Source organism: Punica granatum, chromosome 2 (assembly GCF_007655135.1).
Source record: "Punica granatum isolate Tunisia-2019 chromosome 2, ASM765513v2, whole genome shotgun sequence".
Taxonomy (NCBI): domain Eukaryota; kingdom Viridiplantae; phylum Streptophyta; class Magnoliopsida; order Myrtales; family Lythraceae; genus Punica; species Punica granatum.
In genome coordinates, this window is record NC_045128.1 from 36,997,347 (window position 1) to 37,019,305 (window position 21,959).

The 21,959-nt window shown below is 38.5% G+C and overlaps 4 protein-coding genes across 6 annotated transcripts; 2 read left to right on the forward strand and 2 right to left on the reverse strand.

Annotated features, from left to right (window-relative positions):
• The first annotated feature begins 6,113 nt into the window (after positions 1 to 6,113).
• LOC116195743 (magnesium transporter MRS2-4) lies at positions 6,114 to 10,292 on the forward strand. The gene is made up of 4 exons (XM_031525069.1): positions 6,114 to 6,783; positions 7,520 to 7,968; positions 8,890 to 9,171; positions 9,657 to 10,292. Exons 1-4 carry the CDS (start codon positions 6,399 to 6,401, stop codon positions 9,933 to 9,935), a joined length of 1,395 nt encoding a protein of 464 aa, XP_031380929.1. The 5' UTR covers positions 6,114 to 6,398; the 3' UTR covers positions 9,936 to 10,292.
• Positions 10,293 to 11,272: 980 nt separating this feature from the next.
• On the forward strand, positions 11,273 to 14,741 carry LOC116195750 (uncharacterized protein At4g06598). 3 transcript variants are annotated; one of them, XM_031525077.1, is made up of 6 exons: positions 11,273 to 11,450; positions 12,143 to 12,879; positions 13,134 to 13,209; positions 13,328 to 13,454; positions 13,864 to 14,051; positions 14,148 to 14,741. In XM_031525077.1, the coding sequence occupies exons 2-6, from the start codon at positions 12,158 to 12,160 to the stop codon at positions 14,163 to 14,165; spliced, it is 1,131 nt and encodes a 376-aa protein (XP_031380937.1). In that variant the 5' UTR covers positions 11,273 to 11,450; positions 12,143 to 12,157; the 3' UTR covers positions 14,166 to 14,741. The 3 variants fall into 3 exon arrangements, with proteins under 3 accessions (XP_031380937.1, XP_031380936.1, XP_031380938.1); XM_031525076.1 differs by having other exon boundaries at positions 13,864 to 14,741; XM_031525078.1 differs by having other exon boundaries at positions 11,319 to 11,450; positions 12,156 to 12,879; positions 13,864 to 14,741.
• A 122-nt stretch (positions 14,742 to 14,863) lies between these two features.
• LOC116195749 (COBRA-like protein 6) lies at positions 14,864 to 17,330 on the reverse strand. The gene is made up of 6 exons (XM_031525075.1): positions 16,934 to 17,330; positions 16,750 to 16,829; positions 16,113 to 16,560; positions 15,846 to 15,999; positions 15,426 to 15,694; positions 14,864 to 15,321 (listed from the first exon to the last, which is right to left on the reverse strand). The coding sequence occupies exons 1-6, from the start codon at positions 17,028 to 17,030 to the stop codon at positions 15,011 to 15,013; spliced, it is 1,359 nt and encodes a 452-aa protein (XP_031380935.1). The 5' UTR covers positions 17,031 to 17,330; the 3' UTR covers positions 14,864 to 15,010.
• Positions 17,331 to 19,237: 1,907 nt separating this feature from the next.
• LOC116195757 (serine/threonine-protein kinase-like protein At5g23170) lies at positions 19,238 to 21,189 on the reverse strand. The gene is made up of 2 exons (XM_031525086.1): positions 20,450 to 21,189; positions 19,238 to 20,256 (listed from the first exon to the last, which is right to left on the reverse strand). Exons 1-2 carry the CDS (start codon positions 20,998 to 21,000, stop codon positions 19,725 to 19,727), a joined length of 1,083 nt encoding a protein of 360 aa, XP_031380946.1. The 5' UTR covers positions 21,001 to 21,189; the 3' UTR covers positions 19,238 to 19,724.
• Between the last annotated feature and the right edge of the window lie 770 nt (positions 21,190 to 21,959).

The window sequence follows — 21,959 nt, forward strand, 5'->3', positions numbered from 1 at the left end:
TGGGCAATAGTCAGGGGCCTAGACTAAAATGGTCGTGACAGACATAATCAATGACATTAATAGTGAGATGTACAAGTTTATGTCCGAGTGTTCCATAAATGCGATTGGTCCTGGTCATTAAAATTCGAACATCGTTGCAGTTTCTTCAAAATAACAAGGAAAGATACATTATCGGCGGGCTGGATTCAATATGACGAGCCCTGTTCTAGCCGTACCCTACTGGGAGCACAACCATTTTTACGCTCGTGATGAATATGTAGTCCCGATGCAATTCGAGTCGCATCTAATCTTGCCTCATGCCTATTTTGAAACACATTTTTATTTATGCCATGGTGGGAATCATTTTATTTTTGAATTATTTCCCTTCAATTATATTTAAGAGAATTTACCTAAAATGGTCTATGATTTACCCGTTTTTTCAAATCCATCATATACTTTTTTTTGTCAAATCTATCACATGGTTTATTTTTTGCATCAAATCTATCCCGCGTTATCTTTTTCGTCGATATCTAACGGCCGTGCTGATGTGGCACCCACATGGCAAGTATGGCCCACTATCTCTCCACGTGTCACGTCAACACGACCGTTAGATGTCGACGGAAAAGATAACGCTGATATAGATTTTATGCAAAAAGTAAACCATTTGATAGATTTGACAAAAAAAACATATGATAGATTTGACAAAACCGGTAAACCATGGGCCATTTTAGTGTAAAAACCCCTTATATTTATTCCCTCTCAAATTATTATTTCTTTTTCCTGAATAGTCTACAAATCTATAGCTCTGTGTGTGTGTATATATATATATATATAATACATATATCTATATATAAAGCGGAGCTGTGATGTGCCTGGTCAGATAGCCTCAGAACACTTGGTTTCTAAATAAAATTTTCTTGGATTTTTGAGATTTTTTAATTTTTATATTGCTTTTTAGTAAAAACTATTCTTAAATTTTTTTAAAGATATTTATGATATTCACCCAAGAAAAAGATATTTTATGAAATTATAGAAAACAATTTTAATTTTTAAAAGATATTTTGTGAGTAAAATAGAATATTCGTCTAATCTTCTAATAAGATATTGTTGATTAAATAATATTTAATTTAATATATCATGAAATTTTGAATTTTGAAAACGATGAATATCTCTATATAATATAAAGCAGAGCTATGGTGGGTCTAGCTAGATTTTATTTTATAAGATATTAGTATCACAGAATATTTTTGAAACTTGATTTATTATCTACATAATATTTGATAATCTTGATTTTTTGTTTAAGATAAAAATTTAATATCTGATCACATAAAAATTAGCATTAAAATAATTATATATTAGTATTTATTTATATACAACATAAAAATATATATTTCTTCTAATAATATATAGTCGTGTGGCTATCTTTACTTTAGGCTTTACCAAATTTTTGAATTTTTAAAATTGAAAGAATGCTTTTTATAAGATACTGATATAAAAGGAAAAAAAATTGAAATTTATTGAGATGATTTTATCTACATTATATTTGATAATATTGAATTTTTTATTTAAAATAAAATTAATATCTAATCAAATCAATATTAACAATGAAATAAATACATATATTTATACATATGATATAACTATTTATTTATTTGATTGATGACATTAAACTAACATCATCTTATATATTTAATATAATATTTTTTATTGATAGTAAACTATGATTTATAATAGTTTGAAATAAGCATATGATATAAATAAAATTGATGAAGAAAATATATTACGTTTTATTCTGTATAATACACAGGCTTTGCAGTAAGTAAAACTGTAACAGTATAAAATAATGATTTTTTTCTTATACTCAACATATTAAATATATAATAAATAAATGAATAGATAATTAAATAACGAAGGAAAACCTGTTTAACTGACGACGACAATGTTCGCCGCGTCAGATATGAACTAATGAATAAGGGATTGACACTTAAGGTTTCGTGCCACGTTATCAATGGCTCCAAGGAACGTGTCCCTTAACATTCACAGTTACCTTTTTTCTTCATTTCACTGTAGAAAGTACAAAGATCACCTTTTTGCCTATACAATAAAATATTATAAATATTGCCTAAGAGAGAAATTCAAAGTCAAACCTCCCTAACCATGTTTAGGAAGCAAAAGAGCCCCATTCATTTTATAAATATTATCTCTAATCTTTTAAGCATTTTGTTCTTCAGCTTGATATTTGTAACGAAATCTCTCTGAAGAATGAGTTCTTGAAGAGTGCAATAGAGTGCTCTCAATTTGAGAATTCATTCGCAAAACTTGAGTCATGAGTCATACAAAGTCTTCTAATAATCCTCAACCCCATGATATTTTGGTTCACTCTGGTTAGTGTGTGTATTGTTTTTGGATTAATTGATTGGTGTGCTTTTTTTTTCCCTTAAATTTGTCATTAAATATTGCAAGATAATTTTTGTCCCATTACATGTTGTAAGATAATTTGGGTTATATAATGTTTTTGATTTGCCATTTTACTTTTTTTTTGGGTAATTTGGGCTGCATAAACTTTTTTTTAGACTGCATGATCTTTTTTTTTTCAGTAGTCTTTTCTTTTTAGGTAATTTGAGTTATGTAATCTTACTCTATGAAAGAAATTTCACATCCATTAGAGCTAATAGATTGGGAAAAAATAGCACCCATGAACTACATTTGTCAATTTCTTTTATGACTTGGCTAAATCTCTATATATTGTCATAATGCAGAAAATGAAGTTAAATTCTTGGAGAGGTCTTCTATCGTGATTAGAGATTATAATAGTTTTCATGATAACTTGTTGGGAAGAGTTGTATTAAGTGAAGATAAGGCATACAATTGTTACTTGGAATATGGCTACCGTGTCGGGTTTATTGTACGCAAAGGGAAGCAAAACTATCATCGTGGGACAAAAGATATTCGCATGAAGGAGTATTATTCTTCAAATCAAGGTTTTAAAAGACTCGAAGAAGACAGAGAACCGAAGTTGAAGAAGTTGGAGGCGAGAACTGGATGCCAAGCAATGATTTGCTTCACCATCGAAAACGAGCATGGACAGTTACGAAATTTGTTGCTGAACATAACATGAACTTAATAGTGAATGCCGATATTTCCACACGTGATGCTTACATGTACATGTCTAAAGAAGATGGTGGAGTAGATAAGATAGGGCTTACGATACGAGATTTCTATAATTATGTTAACAAGCAAAAGACGAGGACCATTGAAGCAAGGGATGGACAAAGTTTGACGAATTATTTCAAGCATAAAACTGCTGAAGACGGCATGTTTGTCTATAATGCACAAGTTGATCATGAAAACATATTGACAAACTTTTTTTTGGAGAGATAGTAGATCAAGGAATGACTATGATTGCTTCAGCGATGTCGTCATTTCTGATACCTCGTACCATACTAACAGGTATGGAGTTATTTGTGCACCATTTGTGGGATGAATCGTCATTGGCAAAATGTCTTGTTTGCATGTGCATTTTTGCTAGATGAAACCGCCGATTCATTTGAGCGGGTTTTCAATTGTTTCGTCGAATCGATGGAGAATCGAGCACCGAAGACCATTCTCATGGATCAAGACCATGCTATGGCTAAGGCAATTCCAAAAGTTTTTCCTAGCATAGCGGATGGTCTATGCTCATGGCACATATCCAGAAAATGCACCTTCACATTTGAGTGGTCTCTTGGCATTATCAGGATTTAAAAAGTTATTCAACAAGTGTCTCAGAGGATGTGAATCGGAAGCCAAATTTGAGGAAACATGGAAAAGGATGATGGTTGACTACAAAGAAGCTCAAGGTAATAATTGGTTGAGGGGCATGCATAAGATACGTCAAAAATGATGCCCCGTTCTTAATCTTGAAACTTTTTTGGGAGGATTAAAAGCATCTCAAAGAAGTGAAAGTACAAATAGTGTCTTGAATGTGATTGCCACTTCAACAACATCCCCATCAAATTTTGTACTTGTATTTGAGGAGCTATTAAAAAGATGGTGCGCTTATGAGGCATAGAAGGATTTTGAATGCAAAAAAGGCATTGCTCCACATATTATCAAGAATAGCGGATCATGCCTCCGATCATTAAGGCCCGTTTATTTTTAGGGTTAAAATAACAAAAATTTTAACTTTAACTTTAACTCAACCCACTACACAACAAAAATACACATTTCCAAGTAAAAAATTTTAACTTTAACTTTAACTGAACACACTACACAACATTTGTCATTTTCCACAATCAAAATCAAAGTTACTTTGACTCTCAAACCAAACACACCGTTAACTCGTTTCCTCGTTAACAAGTACGAAATAATTTACAAAACCCTAAATTCGAAAAAAGAAAAAGAAGAAGGTCAACAATAGAGACTTGCAATGATGATTAAGGATCATTTCCTCGTTAAGATATGTATGGATTCTTCTCTTCCTCTTGATCTGAGTTGCTGAGTGTTGTCTCACTTGTTTCACCAAATTACATTGCCTAAATTTTAACTTCATATGGTCCCTAAAAGGGCAAATTAATAAATTTATTATGGAATTGGAAGACTTATGGATGAGATATACATAACATATTATAGCCTTTCCACCCTTAGTAACTCTCGGCAAATTAAGGAGAAAATCCTATAAAAGGAGAAAATATCTTCTTCCTAATATTACTCAATCAATCAAATATATATACAAATAGTCAAATATAGGTTTATTACATCCCGTAGAGTGCATGCATTGCAGAGATGGTGAGGGGAGAGAAATCGAAGCCCACCATCTTAGATATCGACCTCCTCATTCGCGAAATGAAACTTTCCCTCAAAAGGTCCAAAAAAGAGCTTTCTCCTACCCGTTGAACGTTTCGGTGTCATGGAGGGTGAGATTCGATACCTTCGAATCTGTTGCAATATCACGAGGGACGGAGGGTGAGGGGATGAGAGCCTGACGGATACTGAATATGAGAATGAGAAAAACTATATATATTTATGTAGAATTGAGTAAAATTGGAGAAATTAATAATTTGTTTGGTTGTACAACTTATTTTTAACTTTACTCCACTTATTTTTAATTCAACAATACAATTATTACTTTTTCCTTTTTTTTTTCAATTTTTTAACCATTTAATTCAATTTTTCATACTAAATTCTCATAACTATTCGTTACTTTTTCCACAATTCAACAATACAATCATTACCTTTCTTCAATTATTCGTTACTTTTTCTCATAATTTAACAATACAATTATTACAATTTAATTAATTTTTGTATATTCAAAGTTAAAATAAAATTTCGTTAAAATTCAACTCAAAATGCCAAATAAAGCATTAAAGAGTAGAGAATTTGAAAATTTAGTAATGTGTTTGGATTTACAGTCGAGTCAAGTTGAGTTTTGGTTTTAATTAGTTTGTAGTAATTATATTGTTGAATTATGAGAAAAAGTGTGAAAAAGTAGTGAACAGTGGAGATAAAGTAATAATTAAGTAATGATTGTGTTGTTGAATTATGAAAAAAAGTAAAAAAAAGTAATGAATAGTTAGGATAAAGTAATAATTAATTAATAATTATGTTGATGAATTATAGATAAGTGAAGTTGAGTTGAGTTAAAAAAAATTTAGGGTGTATTTTTTAAAATTTTTTTTAATTCAACTCAACTCAACTCCACTTATCTTCAATTCAACAACACAATCATTATTTTTTAAAATTTTTAATCATTTAATTCAATTTTTAATATTAAATTCTCTTAACTATTAATTACTTTTTCACAATTCAACAATACAATCATTATTTTCTCTCAACTATTCATTATTTTTCACACTTTTTCTCATAATTCAACAATACAATCATTACAAAACAATTAAAATCAAAATTCAATTCAACTCAACTCTGAATCCAAACCAACTCATAAAATCCAAACACACCCGGGACAGTCTCTCTTGGAACTCGCTACATAAAAAGGCCGAGAAGTACAAAAGAGCACAAAAAAGTAACGGGCAGTTAGCTGTTTCCGCCGTTAAAAGGTCAAGCAATGAAGGTTAGGTGTCAGTCCCTTATTCGCTAGTTCGTACCTGACGTGGTGAAAATAGTTCATATAATAATTTCTCTGGTCCGACCATTCGCAAAGTTACAGCTCCCAAAAACCGAAAGAACGATTAATCTGAGTCGGAGCATTGAGAAAACCCCTAACGGAAATCCAATTTGCGCCGTTTATGGAAGAAGAAGAAGAAGGAGGAGAAGACGAATGCGGAGGGGTAGCTGAGGTGGAAGTTCGCCGGAGCCGCCTCTCTGTAGTTCATCGGCCGTAGGCGGGGGCCAAAATCTCCATCCCTGGTAGTCTATTTATTGATAATTCGTTCCCATATATCTAGTACAGTTGACCAATCGATTGATAGAGGTAGAGAAAAATGGGGAAAAGTCCCTTCTCCTTCCGCCGGACTTCCGGCCGGCGCCGCCTCAAGAAAGCGCCGGAGTCGCCTCAGCAGGGGGCTAAGGGATCCGCGACGTCGCCGCCCCACGACAACAGCACCAGCAACATCATCAACAACAACAACAACAGCTTGGTCGTTGCTGCAAATGCTGGCGGAGGCGGTGGTGCGCTGGCGGCTGGAGGAGGGAAGGGGAAAAAGAAGGCAGGAGGAGCGAGGATGTGGCCGTGGATGAGATTCGATCGGGCTGGGCAGTCGGAGCTGTTCGAGTGCGAGAAGAGCGCAATTGTCCGCAGAGCTTCGATCCCTGCTCGGGATTTGAGGATCCTCGGTCCTGTGTTCTCTCACTCTTCCAATATTCTTGGTGCGTATGAAAAGTCCAAACTTGCCTGCTACCGCTGCTTCTCTGCATATTGATTGGTTTCAGAGTTCTCCTCCAATTGTCCTGTTTGCAGAATCAGAAATCATGAATCTGAATGGGTCAATTGGGGTCAAAAGCTTTGAATACTGTGAGTTTTACGGGAATTGGCAGAACTGTTTGCGCAAATTGACAACGAAGTCCGAGCTAAATGGGTCATACTTATTGGCAGTCATTATCAATTCACAGAAGAAAGTAGCAGAAAAATTTGAAAAGAAGTAAAAGCCATTGAGAAAACGGTGGTCTTGCTTAGTCCTTCGTCTGTGCACCTGAATTATAAGTTTAAGCTTGAGTTGAAAAAGAGAGTTGTAACCCTTAAAGGCAATATAATTGCTGCTTTATAACTAAGAAATTCCTCCATATTTTTCAGACCCCTGCAGGACAATCTTCCTTTTCTATGTTCTTGGATAAGTAAAAATAATGTTTTTCACCAGTTGGTAGCGAACCTGGGTCTCTGCTGTTTCAGTTTACTATTCTATCACCAGGCCACTGTACTGCAGCAGGGTACAATTCCCGTATGGCAACCACTCATCACAAAAGTGATGCTTTCAAATTAAATGTTTTACATGAAGATGATTGATGTTGTTTTTGTGGTGGTTTCCCTGTGTTGCTATAACTTCTGTTGTCATGCGTGTTAAACTTCTTTTACAGTGTCAAAGTTTGTTTTGTCTGAACTTTGCAGCCAGGGATAAAGCAATGGTTGTTAACTTGGAGTTCATAAAGGCTATAGTCACAGCTGAAGAGGTGCTAATACTCGATCCTCTTCGTCAGGAGGTGCTTCCCTTTGTGGATCAGCTGAGACAGCAGCTTGTGCCTAAAAGTGCATCTAAGACACAAGAAGGTGGTCCATCAGATGCTGTTGATAATGAAATGCACGTTCCTGCTGGCAGACGTTGGTTGCCTGTCCCCGAGGCTGCTGAGGGCCTGCAGTGTGAACTCCCATTTGAGTTTCAAGTTCTTGAGATAGCATTGGAGATTGTCTGCACGGATTTGGACAATAACGTGGCGAAACTCGAGAGAGATGCCTATCCCATATTGGATGAATTGGCCCGAAATGTTAGCACAAAAAATCTTGAACATGTCCGAAGCTTGAAAAGCAACCTCACCCGCTTGCTTGCACGTGTTCAAAAGGTATCTCTATTGATAGTTACTTTATTAACTTCATTGGCGTACATCATGACAAACTTCTTTACATGAAAAACAACTCTCCATCACTTACTGTTTTCCCCCCTCAAGCTGGAATTATAGTGGATGAAGCATGGAAATATATTTGATCTGGTCCAAAAGTATGATCTAATGCTGTTATTAATTTTAAAAAGTAACATTTAATAGGCGGTGATGATGCATTTCATTTCAGCAGATAAATTAAAGAATGAACTTATGGGGTAAACGGGAATTCACTTTTGCATACCTAATTGTCTTTCATTCCGTGGGATTGGAAGGACATACTTTTGTTAGGATTGAAAATTTTCTTTTGGATGATTTTATTCACCTTCAGTTTGGGGGGATAAAAAGATAATGTTCTTGATTCTGGAAGTCTTTTTATTGTTTCGAATCTTTTTTTTTTTTTGGGTAAGTGGAAAACAAATATATTTACATCAGATATCCACTCAACACAGGCTGAGAAACAAAAGAAACAACCAAACAACTCAATCGAGATTTACATGAGAAGGACTCAATGGAAGAATTTATAAGTTTAAAAGAAATGCCAGAAAGAGTAGTATCCTCATTCACACTTCAAAATTTTTTTGTACCAAAACTGTGGGAAACACAGCTTGCTTCTCGAAGATCCTGGAGTTGCGTTCAGTTTTTATCCATATTGTCCACATTTTGTTGGTATCATCAGTTCTCATTACTTTGCCATGGATTTGAAACTTTCTCAACTAACCTGACACTGCAACGTCTTGTAATACTGTAATGCTCCACAGAAAAAATGAATAAGCCATTCCTAGTTATAGATATTCTTATTCCAGATGCAATGCCCCGGGCAATCTCATATGATAGTTGTCCAACTTATGGTTCCTCATTTGAGTAAATGTATTGCAATATCAGGTGAGGGATGAAATTGAACATTTATTAGATGACAATGAAGATATGGCGCAATTATATCTCTCGAGAAAGTGGATCCAAAGTCAGCAGTCAGAGGCTTTGTTGGGAGCTGGGGCTTCAAATAGTATCTCACCTGCTGTGCCTCCCCTTCGTCGTATCAGCTCTAATCGGAGTGGTAGTGTGGTGACTAGTAATTACACGGCTGATAATGATGTGGAGGATTTAGAGATGCTTCTAGAAGCTTATTTTATGCAGCTGGATGGAACTCGTAACAAGATACTTTCTGTGAGTACTCTTTATTTTACTTTTAAAAGTTCCTAAGTTCTATTGTTGCGTGACTTAATACCGTGGTGCCAGCAGGTCTGGCTTATTAATCCTACGTAGAACTGGTATGTAGGTGTTATCTAGAGCTTCTAGCTTAGAAATCATGCTTTATGGTGCCCCCTTGTTGATATATCTAATTTATTTGATTCTGGAATTGTGTGTGATCTGGGAGAAGTGGTTCAAGACATATATATGCGTGTGTATACATATACATATATATATATATACCATGAGCTGGTTAGATATCAGTGAGACGTCAAGGTCATTTCTCATTAGTGGCTAATAGCAGTATTTTTTTTTTTAAACATTAAACAAGAAGGCTTATATTGTAATTAAGTTTTATTAGTCACTTCTGTCTTCAAGACAGTAACTGGGACAAACTTGTCTAGTTACCATTATGAGCTTGGTAGAAAGAACTCATAATTTCATTTGATGTGGATTCGTAGGTGAGGGAGTATATTGATGATACTGAAGACTACGTCAATATTCAACTGGACAACCAAAGAAACGAGCTGATTCAGCTTCAGTTGATATTGACCATTGCATCGTTTGCAATTGCTATGGAAACCTTGATAGCTGGTTGTTTTGGTATGAACATTCCATGCCCACTGTACGACATAAACGGGATATTTGGCATATTTGTCGGAAGTTCAGGGGCTGGCTGTTTCTTGCTTTTCCTGCTTGTCTTGGGCTACGCGAGGTGGAAGAAGCTCCTCGGTTCGTGAGGTCTCTCCATTTAGATGTCCTTCCCCTGCTCCCCCTCTTACGATGGTAAAGAAACTTTGCAAGCTTATTGCAGATTCATTCACTACAGTGGGTTCTCTGCAGTACATAGCCAACATCGCAACGATGATGTTTTCATTGCACGATACCCTTGATAACATGTTGATATAAACAATGAACTAGCCGCTTACTGTTTATGAGTGGAGATCGGGAGTTACAGCAATGCCGTGTCCATTTGCCTTGTGAGTAAGGAGCTGTTTAGTTGCTCGAAAAGATATTGCATTGACCGCATTGCTAATGTCGGTCGAAAAAAACTATATAAGCTGCAAGATTCCAATGATTGAAACACTCTTTAGTCACGTCTTCTTCACTTATTGCTTCCCTCTCACACATGTGCATGTGCACACGCACAACGCATTAACACCCTTTATCCTACCTATATCCTGTGGATATAGACTCCACGATTTTCATGTGCATGTGCGTTATATCTTGTCAGCGGGTGAAGAAAAGGGGAGGAGGAGAAGGGAACTATGTGGTCAAAAAAGTGGGAAAGGATGTGTGTGGGCGTGGGTGTGGGTGTGAGCTGTGTGGGGTGATGACCAGGCTGGACCCTTTGCAAATGGAATGGACATCGATGGGGTTTCATAGTTCTTTTTAGGATTTCAATCATTCAAATTTTTGATTTGTCAAGGAGGTTGGAGAGGGATATCTGTATATGACCAATAGAAGGAGGGATGGGGTAGCTTTGTTTGTTGGTGTCCCTTTCTCCTGTCCTTATTGTTTGTTAAGTTGGTTGTCCTGTCCCCCTGACTTTCATATATATTGATGTTAGTTTGTCCTGTCTCCAATCCCTCCATCTCCATATCCCTCCCCTTTCTTATATAAGCGTATGCGCACATAACCGTTTCGCAGTGTCCAGGCACGTGGGCGGAGAATGCGACGTCGAATTATAATAGTGCGTTTGGTTTTATAGTTGAGTTGAGTTTTTATTTTAATTAGTTTGTAACGATTGTAATGTTGAATTATGAGAAAAAGTGTGAATAAGTAATGAATAGTTCGAAAAATTTATTAAAAATCGAATTGAATGGTTAAAAAAATTAAAGAAAAATAAAAAATTAATAATTGTGTTGTTGACTTTTGTTGTGTAGTGAATACGGTTAAAGTTGGAGTTAAAATTTTAAAATTAGATTGCGAAATCAAACGGGTTAGAACTTTAGACGGGATTGGGGGTTAATTAAAAAGAAACGCGAGGCGTTGACGTAAAATAAGATTTCTCGAGGGACCAGATTGTAAGAAAAGAACCGGACCTTGAAATGTACGAGACTGACTTTGGCCTTTTTACTTTTCAGCCCCCCCGCAAAGAACAGAACTTCAACGAGGAGAGAGAGAGAGAGAGCAAGCAATTGGTGTGGGCAGGGAGAGAGAGAGAGAGAGGGGGGGAAGAGAGAGGAAGAGCTTTGATTCAGTTTCGTTGTGCATTGAGATTTTCGAGATCTCGGAACCCGCCATCGGCGAAGGTAGCATTGTGCTCTCACATTCCTCCAATTTCCCAGCGAATCTGTTATTTGCCCCTTCTCTCCCATTGATTGACAGCTCAAGTTTGTTTCATTTGCTAATCTCCCACATTGCGGGCATTCTTGTTTGCGAAATCAGTAGTTTCACTCCGCCCCACCGCCTGAATTTCCATTTTTTAGTGCTGCATTTCGTTTTTGTTGTTCGTAATTGGCTGTTTTCTGCGTTTGCTGGAGGGCTCAAGAAAAATGGGCGTTCTTTTCCTGTCGAATCCGAGTCGTTTTGATCTCAAGAAAGCTCAAGAACAGAGGCAATGAGTAATTTTCGTCCACAATGGTGTTCTTTTTGGTTTTCTGATTTCAATAATTTTCGTGATAAGCTTCTTTGGTTTATATGTCTAGAATTTCAATGCCATGCGTTTCGCCTATTAAAAAGTTTTTAGATTTGTGAGGGTGTTGACTTTACATGGGCTCATCAATTCAAACGTTCGCAATTTACGCGTACGACTTTGTAAATGGATATACCAATGGAAGAATGTAGTTTGATTCATTTCTCCGTTCTTGCTGTAATCTTATCTTTTTGTTCTCCAAACTACAGTCTTTGTGGTTGGCATATGCTTGGTTGAACTCTTGGTAAAGAAAGTTAAGGTTGTCAAATACGTTTGGTAGAGATGTGCTTCTAATATAGATACTGACAGGGGTCTTATTCAGGAATGGCCATGGCAAACTCCAAAGGATCATCAAACATCAGGAATCTCATGTACCCTGGAAAGCCTGCTTTATTGCCACCCAGGAGTCCATTTCCAAGTGTTTCCTCGGCTTACGTTGATTACTTTATTCCCACCCCGTTAAATGCTTCAAAAGCTATGCAGAAGCCGAGAGATGTGCAACCCCACCACCAGAGAACCGCCTCCGAGAGCTTTCTGATAGAGGAGCAGCCTTCCTGGCTGGATGATTTACTTAACGAGCCAGAGACTCCGGTGCGAAGAGGAGGTCACAGGCGCTCCTCGAGTGACTCCTTCGCCTATCTAGATGTAGGTAATCTCAGTAGGCAAGATTATGTAGCTCAGGAAGAGTATAAGCCAAGAAACTTGACTTTGGTGCCTTCTTGGAAATCTCAAGATTTTGATCGTAGCAAAGAGGGTTGGCGTGCTCCTCCCTATGCAGAAGCACAGCCAGTTAAGCAGAAGAATAGGACTGCGGAACGGTCTTCGAGTGCTGTGGTCCAGGTCACTGGTCTGCCTTCATCTAGGGATGATGTTGCTGGTCAAAATTCTGGACTATCATCTGCGCCTCAAGAGGCTGGTCGAGCTGCAAAGCAAAAGCAAGGTCAGGGTGAAACCAGTAGTGTTGATTCAAAGGCTTCTTCTGACAACAGAGATGCTTCACATGCGAAGCCTTCTGCATCAGACACAGATGCAAAGCGTGCTAAGCAGTATGTAGCCTGTTACTTGTTGAAGCACTGGGTTTCTCTTTCATAATAACTTCTGATTTAGTGGACTCGGAATGTGTAAATGCCTGTCGGTTTGATGCTTGTTTCTTCATATAGCACTTTATCCTGGATCGTAACATGTAGGGGCAAGGGAACTTTTGAAGATCAAGTTTGATAACATCCTAAAGCTGCATATTGTTGACTCTTTTACTATGATATTGCTGAATGTTAATGGGTTTCCTATCTGCTCTATGCAGGCAATTTGCTCAGCGCTCAAGGGTCCGTAAGCTTCAGTATATAGCCGAATTAGAAAGAAATGTTCAAGCTTTACAGGTCAGTATGGCTACTAAGTTAGCATATTGCATAGGATCTAGATTTGTGTGCACTCACTTTATGTGTTCCGACTTCTTAAATCATTATGATTTTATCCTTGTTATTCACAACCCTACAGGCAGAAGGTTCTGAAGTAACAGCAGAGCTCAAATTTCTCAACCAACAAAATCTTATCTTGAGCATGGAGAACAAAGCCCTGAAGCATCGACTGGAAAGTTTAGCCCAGGAGCAAATGATAAAATGCTGTATGTTCTTCCCTCATTTTAATCTTTTACTACTTTTAGTCCTTTTGTCCATTCATCCACTGCATGCTACTCCCTAAGTGTAAGATGCTTGAAATAGACTGAAATCTTTTGGCCTGGGTTGTACGCAACTTTGACCTATGAATCCCATACTCCAATTAGTATTTTGGGCGGTAGGAATCTTTAGCCTATGATCTTTTTATTGGTGGTAGCCTGATACTAGTTGAAAGACACCTCAGATTGTTCAATGTTCTACTGTAATAATTAATTTTACTGCAGAAGGGAAGGGAGAAAAAGATCTGTTGTAGTTCCTGGATATAACGTTGCAATAGATTACCCAATTATGCTGTTAGAAAGAACGTGAACTTGAAATGATCAGTATTTGAGAGGCTAAAACTTTGGTTTCTGACAGTTGAGCATGAAGTTCTTGAGCGGGAGATAGGTCGGCTACGGGCTTTATACCAGCAGCAACACCAACCGCATCAGCAACAACAAAAGCAACCATCTTCAAGCCACCGGCGTAGCACCAGCAAGGATCTTGATTCTCAATTTGCTAGCCTCTCTTTAAAACACAAGGATCAAAGCCTGAGCCCTGACAAAGTGAGTGGTCCATTCCACATATAATTTTTAATGTGGTAGAACTCCAGCCACCGGTTCTACTTGCTCACTAGCTGATTACCACTGAATCTGTTGCAGGCGCCTTTTTTACACTAACTATACGTGGGACCTAGTAAATTCTGATCCCATGCTTGAGATTTGCCTGGTCTAAAGTTGGGATCCTGGACAGATTTTTCCACAATCATATTGCAAATGAATTGTAGCCAAAGCTTCACCTATCAACCTTCTCCCTCTCCTTTCATCATGACCGGTCTTGTCGAGCCTTTTTTTCTTGCTTTCCTCTTCATTGTTTACTAACCTGTGCACCTGGTAGAAAGCTGCTGGAATATCATTGTTCTTCCAGCATGTGCTATGCCTGAGGTGATTCCGGGGTAACTGTAGAATCTATTGGCTCCCACTGATCTCCTCCTCTCCCTTTTCATCCAACTTAGACTTTCCTCAAGCATAAGTTAGAATGCGCAGTTAATGTTGTCATTTGAGCTGAGTTTCAGTGAGAATTGTCTGTATGCACAGTCGCACCAATTGACTGGTATCTTTGCTTTGTTTCGCGTAGTAAGTTTACGATTTATCAACCTTAGGGTTCGGGTTCCGATGATTTCATCTGAGATGAATGTAGTATGACATTGTATTGTTGAGGATTAAATCAAAACGTCCATCTTTTGTTGAACATCATACATCGGAGTTCTTGTAGTTCCGCTTTGTAGTTTGTAATTCCACAACGAAGATATGAAACAAGACATAAGAAGACATCAAACAAGTAATGAGACAATGGACGGAAAAGAATACTAGAATAATAACCCAGGTGAAAAATAATGGCCTATTTATGTTCCTTGTATTTGCTTTATAAAATTCCAATTCCCGTCTAAATTACATTTTTCCACCAGCTAAGATCTAATTCGAGAAACAATCCAACCCAAACTCCAATTGCAAGTTCCCAAAAGTCATCTTAAAAATAGTTCTAAGAAATGATTGATGAGAGGTAGAAGAGTGATAATTATAGACAGGGGCAGGTTGAGAATGCGGTGGTCGTGGGCCATGGCGGCATTAGGGAGGCGAGGGTAGTCGTCGGGCTGTGGCATTACGCAGTCATCGCCGTTGAAGGATATCTTTCGCGGGAAGGCCCATCCTTCCCTGAAGGTGAAGTCGGAAGGTTCTTTCCTCAGTAACATTTCCGTCTGCACGTTCCCACTTTCTCCCGACTGGAGCAACAGGTCATTAAAGGACTTTATTCCCCAGAACATCCCCGTATTATCTGATACAGATGTAAAATATCACAAATTTGTCATGTGGATTTCATCGATGAGAAACCCGGAAAGACGTATAAAGTTAGGATGATTGAACGTGTCGTGTACTTACTGACATAGCCATGGACATAGAGAGGCTGGTAAGTGAAGCTGTAGACCTCAGTCAGGCTCCGGAGATTTGGGTGCTGAACCACCAGGTTCCACTCCGAGTAGTTCCGAATCACATTGAAGTTCGTGATAGTGATTTTCACCCTCCAGTAGGCCTGGTAGCTCTGCTTCACATGCCAGTGGACCCTGATCGGGCACATGTGGTTCGTGCACCTCACCAGGGCCGGCGGGTGGTCCGTGGGGTCATGAGGCATCTGCAGCACCTCACCAGGTCTGTATGAAAAGAGTGCCGAATCGCATCAGTCACATATTCAGCCTACGGTCATAGAACAGAGCATTCTAAATCATACTTTTGGTTCCACATATCATTTTGGGATTCGGTCGAGCACGAGTTTTACGACAAATGGAGCAGTTCGAGTATTACCTTAGGCACTCGGCGCCGCTCAATCCTTGACAACGGCAGCTGCACTTGGGGCAGGGGACGATAGTGTTGTTGTAGAACGCAGAGAGGGAGACACAGCACTTAGGATTTGGAGATGCTCTAAACTGAGAATATATACATGTTACGTTCCATGTACCTGTACACGAATAAAGGTTGCCATCAACGACAATTTCCTCTTGCTCGACAAGAAAACCGTTGTAAAAAACGGGGCATCGAATGGCAAGCTGTGTAACATCGGTGTGCACTTACTAATGGCTTGGGTCCACCTTCGGCCTCCGTCGGCAGTGAACTGGCTGGCCGGCACCGATTGTGCATTTCCGCAGGTGTACCCGTCGAGCCCCAGAGTGAAATTCTCTGCTATAGTGAAGCTGGTGCTGTTGGTGGCGCCCCCCACGTTCATTTGGAACATTGAGCCGTGCTTGGAGGGGTCCTGGTTGAACGACGATAGCACGCCACCCTTGCAGCAATTGGCGACCTGGGTGTTGTAGGGCGTTCCCGGCAGCAGGTCGACTATCACGGGGCTTTTCTCGCACGAGTGCGGGCGCTGGCCCTTGAACCGGGAGCAGTTGCCCTGTTGGGTCGCCTGAGCACCCCACATGTTCCATATCACCTCGTCATTGACCCAGTCCCAACTCAGCCGCCACCCTGGCTTCTCAACGTGCCGGAACAACTGGAAATTGAATACCGACACCCTAACCTGCCCAAAAAGAGCCACGCTTTTTTACATTCCTCCATTACCGTTCAGAATTCACGAGGATGGGAAGAGGAAAAAAAAAAAAAAAAGGCTCTTTCCCAAATCATTTCCAGTATGATAACACGGAAACAGAAACACCAAAAAAGAAGAGAGAAACGCATGAACATCATCAGATGAAGAAGAAAGCTTTACATCATATGTATCGCCATTTGATTGCATTATGTCCCATTTGATCGTTACGTTCCCATTGGGATCCAATGGATCATAACCATCTGCAGATTATAGTCATCGAAAAACCAAAAATAAATCCAAAAAATCTCAATATTTCAACCAATAAAAAAAGAAGCTGAAGGATCAGTAGAAAGGGTACACTTACAGCAGAGGGAGAGAGAGCCAAGGAGACAGAGGAGGAAGAAGATCTGCAGAGAGGAACCCATTGACGTCTCATCAAGAACGAGACGAAAATGGGCCATCCCCAAATGCCCTTTTAAAATCAAATCAAGATCAATATATAGAAAACGAATCAAATAAACTCGAATTATTTTTGGTTTATGAACTGAGGAGAGACTGATGATGATGAGTTGGTGATGACGAGATGTACGTGTGCGATGGCTCACTGACTATGAGTATTACGTAAGGGCAATGTGTCGCCTTTGATGCACACGAAAAAGGAGAAGTAGAAGAAGAAGAGAATCCATAGACATTCATGGAATGGAACAATAAACCAGCAAAAAGAAAAAATAAAAAAGAAAACCTGTAGATGGAACAAAACGCGTGCATGAATGAGTGTGCGCATTAACTGTGCATATTTATTTCCATTATATCTTGCCCTCACCGACTCACCAAATGATCGATTGTCCTTCCTTTTCCTAATAACCCCTCGATGCATTTTTACAGTGCGCGCAACGTTAAACTGTCTCTCGTCCGCGCTAGTATTACCTTGTTCGTGTCACAGTTCGAGCCCGTCTAGCACTCGAATTACGGGTCTAGTCTTGTTGGGCATTATTAGTATCATGTCACATTCGGGTTCTTACAAAGGAATAGTTGATAAAAAGAATGATATCGCATATGGATTGGTTGTAATAGGAAGTAACTATATACAATATAGATCACATGTCCAAATTATTGTTTGAGAGATGAGAGAATTGAGGATTGAGATCCAAATTTCACGTTGGTGGATTTTTGGTGTTGGACTAAAATTTTGTGTGTGTGTGTGTGTGTGTTTTTTTTTTTTTTTTAAATTATTAGGGTTTTTAAATATCCTTTATTTTGTTTCTGTTTTTGTAAGGATTGGGTTGGACTGATGATAATAGAGAAATGGAGTGTTAGAGAGAGAGTTAGCTGAAACAGTCATTTTTGGGAATAACAGCCAATTTCCAACTCATCTAGAAGGAACCAAAAAAAAAAATCTTCAATTTGCATTATTTTCATATTTAGATGCCAAAATATACTGCCAAAATTGTCTCTCCTTAATCATTTTCTATTCTACCAAGGTTTTCAATCTTAACCTACGACACTAATTTCAGAGGTCTTATCTTTTGGTTGCGGGTGTTACATAATTTTGAGACTATTGGTATGTACTGGTGTGTTGATCGTTCCTTATATATGTCGATTTGAGCTTTTCGCTAGCGGGCGAGAAAATCTTGAATGATCTTATTTTATCATGACATGATAAAAAAATCAATAAAATGGATCCAATTAAAAATAATTATAAAAATTATTCAAGTGATTAATATTTATTTCTTATTTATTGTAATTTGATGGATACTCTTTTATGTCGCATGATAAAGATAGAGTTATCGAAAAGTATTTTGATAGCAGGAAAATTCAAGAAGGGGATATCGATGGTGCATGAGTCAACCCATTTTAATAAATGAAAAATAAGAAGTGAAAGGGGAAAAAAAAGAAAAAGATGATGTCACAATCATTCTTTTCTATTTTCGGTTATAAGAAATATTGTGCTTACATGTATTCTTTTCTATTTTATTATTGTTTAGTCCCCCTTTTAGGAGAAATGGTTTTATTTTATGATATGAATAATGACTTGCTTATCGGGAAATCAGGTCTATATGCAGTTATAATACCATTAAAACTATATGGGGCAAACGTTGTCGTGTGAAATTCTCAAAAGCGAAGCATTTATGATTGTTTGTTCGATGAATCATCTACTTCGAAATATTAGATTCATCACATGTTTTTGTCAAATCTTCCCGGACATGTTAGATTGCGTTTGGTTTTCTAGTTGAACCATGATCCAACTTAACTTGATTTTATATAATGATTGCAAGTATTAACAAATATGATGCGTGAGAATATATATATGTATGTACATGTAGATGTGTAAGTATATGTAAGATTTATTATTAAAAATTAATTGTAAAAATAGTTAAAAAAAATATGAGTAAAAATTATTATTAATAGGAGAAAAAATAAAATAATAATGAGTATTGAATTTGGGAAATAATAGAGTTGTAAATTTTTTTTATTTAATAATCAAACAAAATGGCCAAGCTTAATTGGGCTAAATTCATTTCCTCTTTTGGGCCCCATTAGGCCCAAAATGTTCAAGCCTCCAGTCGTGCAAGCCCAAATGTTCGGGTTGGCTTCCATCCTTCCACTTCTCATTTCGAAGTAGATTTTGCGAACTGCGGATATTTGTGTGAACAATTTTCAGATGACGAAGAGCCTCAAAGGCAATTGGACGACCAGCTTCTTTGTTTCTTAGGTACCAAAAGCCATGGCCGGAAAAGCTCCGGCTACAGCACGCAAGCACACCTTGAATATCGACGACTGAGGGGCATGATACGAATAAGATAAACTCGAGGGGTGAAAATGCAAATGTCAAAAAAAAAGAAAAATGAAAAAAGGGATAAGGAATGATGAGTCACCAAATAATTACATTAAAGCTCTTCTCCATACATTCCTCTTTTCCTCACCTACTCCATTGGGAATCTCGTGTTTGGATTGTCATGCTTTTGAAAGCTTTTGGATTTGAACACAGCATCTGAACTTCCGCTGCAGCAATTGTCCATTTGACCAACTCAGCCCGGGTAAAAGACTCAACACCCTCATTGTGGCCCGGGCAAGCCGACGTTCGGTCGAGGATTAGCTTCGACCAATAGGCTGATGACACATCATGATTTTTTTGCTGGAAAACATTATTGAACTCACTTGAATCTCGTAATGCCTTTGTTCTCCTCTAGTGTAATATCAGCCAGGACCTCCCTCAATGACAGTTTGCCCCTCGCAAAATCAACACCGACGACATCAGTGGTGCAAGGACGTCGGCATTCCTCTGCGAACTTCCGCCTCTGCCTCGAAAAGATTATGCTTCGCAGAGGGCTCATCCAAGATGGAATTCGGGTCTCTTTTACTGGCCTTAATCTCTCCAGTTCCACGACAAGCTCCCGTGCACAGGGCCGGGACGACTCATTGGGGGACAGGCAGCGCATCGCGATGTGTAGCAGTTGCCGGAAGTTGCCCTCCAAGTTCACGGGAAGTGAAACTCTCGAGTCGCAGATGCTCCTTGTTTGTTGCTTTTTGACAAGAGATGTCGCCCAATCAATAATTGAAGACGGTTCCTTGGAGACGTCGATGGCTTTCCTCCCGCTCAGGATCTCTAGTGTCAGTACCCCGAAGCTGAATATATCATTCTTCGTGCTGAGTTTACTAGGGCAAGTGTATGCCGGGTCGAGGTACCTATATATTAGATGAACATTGAAATTACTTGAGGAATGACCTAGAACCGAAAAAACTGCAATGCTAAATTTGCGATCATGATGACCCAGTATGTACCTATTCGAAATCACATAAGCTAAATGCATAAATATATTATCGTACAACAAAGTATATGAGAGGTGGAATATGATATCCTATAGCATCGTATAGGTACCCGATTGTGCCGGCGGGGCTGGGTGAGCCATCCCCTGAGACTGCGAGCCCAAAGTCGATGAGTTTCGAGTCCCACTCGGAATCAAATAAGATGTTCGTAGACTTCACGTCCCGATGGATGATTGGTGGTTCCGAACTGTGAAGGGACTCAAGTGCCCTGGCAACCTGGAGGGCAACCCGGAACCGGGTGGGCCAGCTAGGAGGCGAGTCGGGGGATTTGTGGAGCAACTCGTGGAGCGAGCCGTTGGGCATGAACTCCATCACCAGGAGAGGAAGATGACAATGACCGTGGCGTTGGCTGGTCGACCCGAGAAGCTTGACGACGTGGGGATGGGGAGAGAGTGAAGATAGTAGAGAGATTTCATTGGAGAGCTTCTTGGAGGTTTCCTCGTGGGCGTGAGAGAGCTTCTTGACCGCAACTGAGGTCAGCCTGCCATTGTTGCTCCTGAGAGAAGCTTTGTAGACACTCCCATGGCTGCCTCTTCCTATGAGATTGCTTGGGGAGAAGCTGTCTGTTCCTTTGACAACTTCTTCATAGTCAAACTCTTCCATCTCCTCTCTCTGCTGTCCCCTTCTTGTTCAATGATTTTATGGCTCTTCAGCTCAACAATAATAGTCTCTCCCCGGGTTATATTCGGGACAAGACGGTTGCAGTAATATCGGAATCTCTTGTATTCAATACAATAATATATGGTACTAAAAAGAGTTTGTTAACGAGGGGAAAAGTCACTGTAGTTAGAAATATCACCGGACCTTGGCTCGGGAAGATTCGCGTACATGATATTAACAACACAACAACATATAACGACCAATGTTTCGTGAGAACTAGCTAGGGTAGAGACTTGTCCAAATATACAAGGTTTTGTTTTTTCAATTAAAATGGTTTCAATTTTTTTTTTTGTTTTTGAAAAAATTGATTTTTAATAGAGGAATTGCATTGGGGAAGGGGAGAGAATAAAGGGAATGGAATTTTTCTTTTGGGGGAAATAAAAAGGAAATAATAATAAATTGAAAAGAATTAATCGAGAAAAGCAAAAAGTAATAGTCGAAAGAAGTAAAGCTCTGACGAGGATGGGATTCCTGCTCCATTATCTGGTTGAAGGGTCACCTCCCAACCCCTTTTCTTTCTTCTTATTTTTCCTACCAAAATTAAATTTACCCCGGTGGTTGAATTATTATTGAAAAATTAAAACAAGATGCACCCTCCAGGTTATTATTCTTTTGTTGAGTATATAGGAATTCCTTTGTTGCGTGTGGCAAATTTAAAATGTCAATTGGACTTATTATAGATAACTTAAAAGTAGCTTGGGAATTAATTAATATTGTTTAAACTTATATATGCTATCCTATATTAATTAAAAGAACAAAAAGAAGTCAGACTAATTAGGATAGGGATCATCCCTCAACCAATTTGCAATGCGCCTCGTTACCGAGAGAATCTCAAATAATCCCACCTCATAATAATGCATTAAGGAAAAAAAAAAGAAAACTAGATTGACGCATTTGAAAAA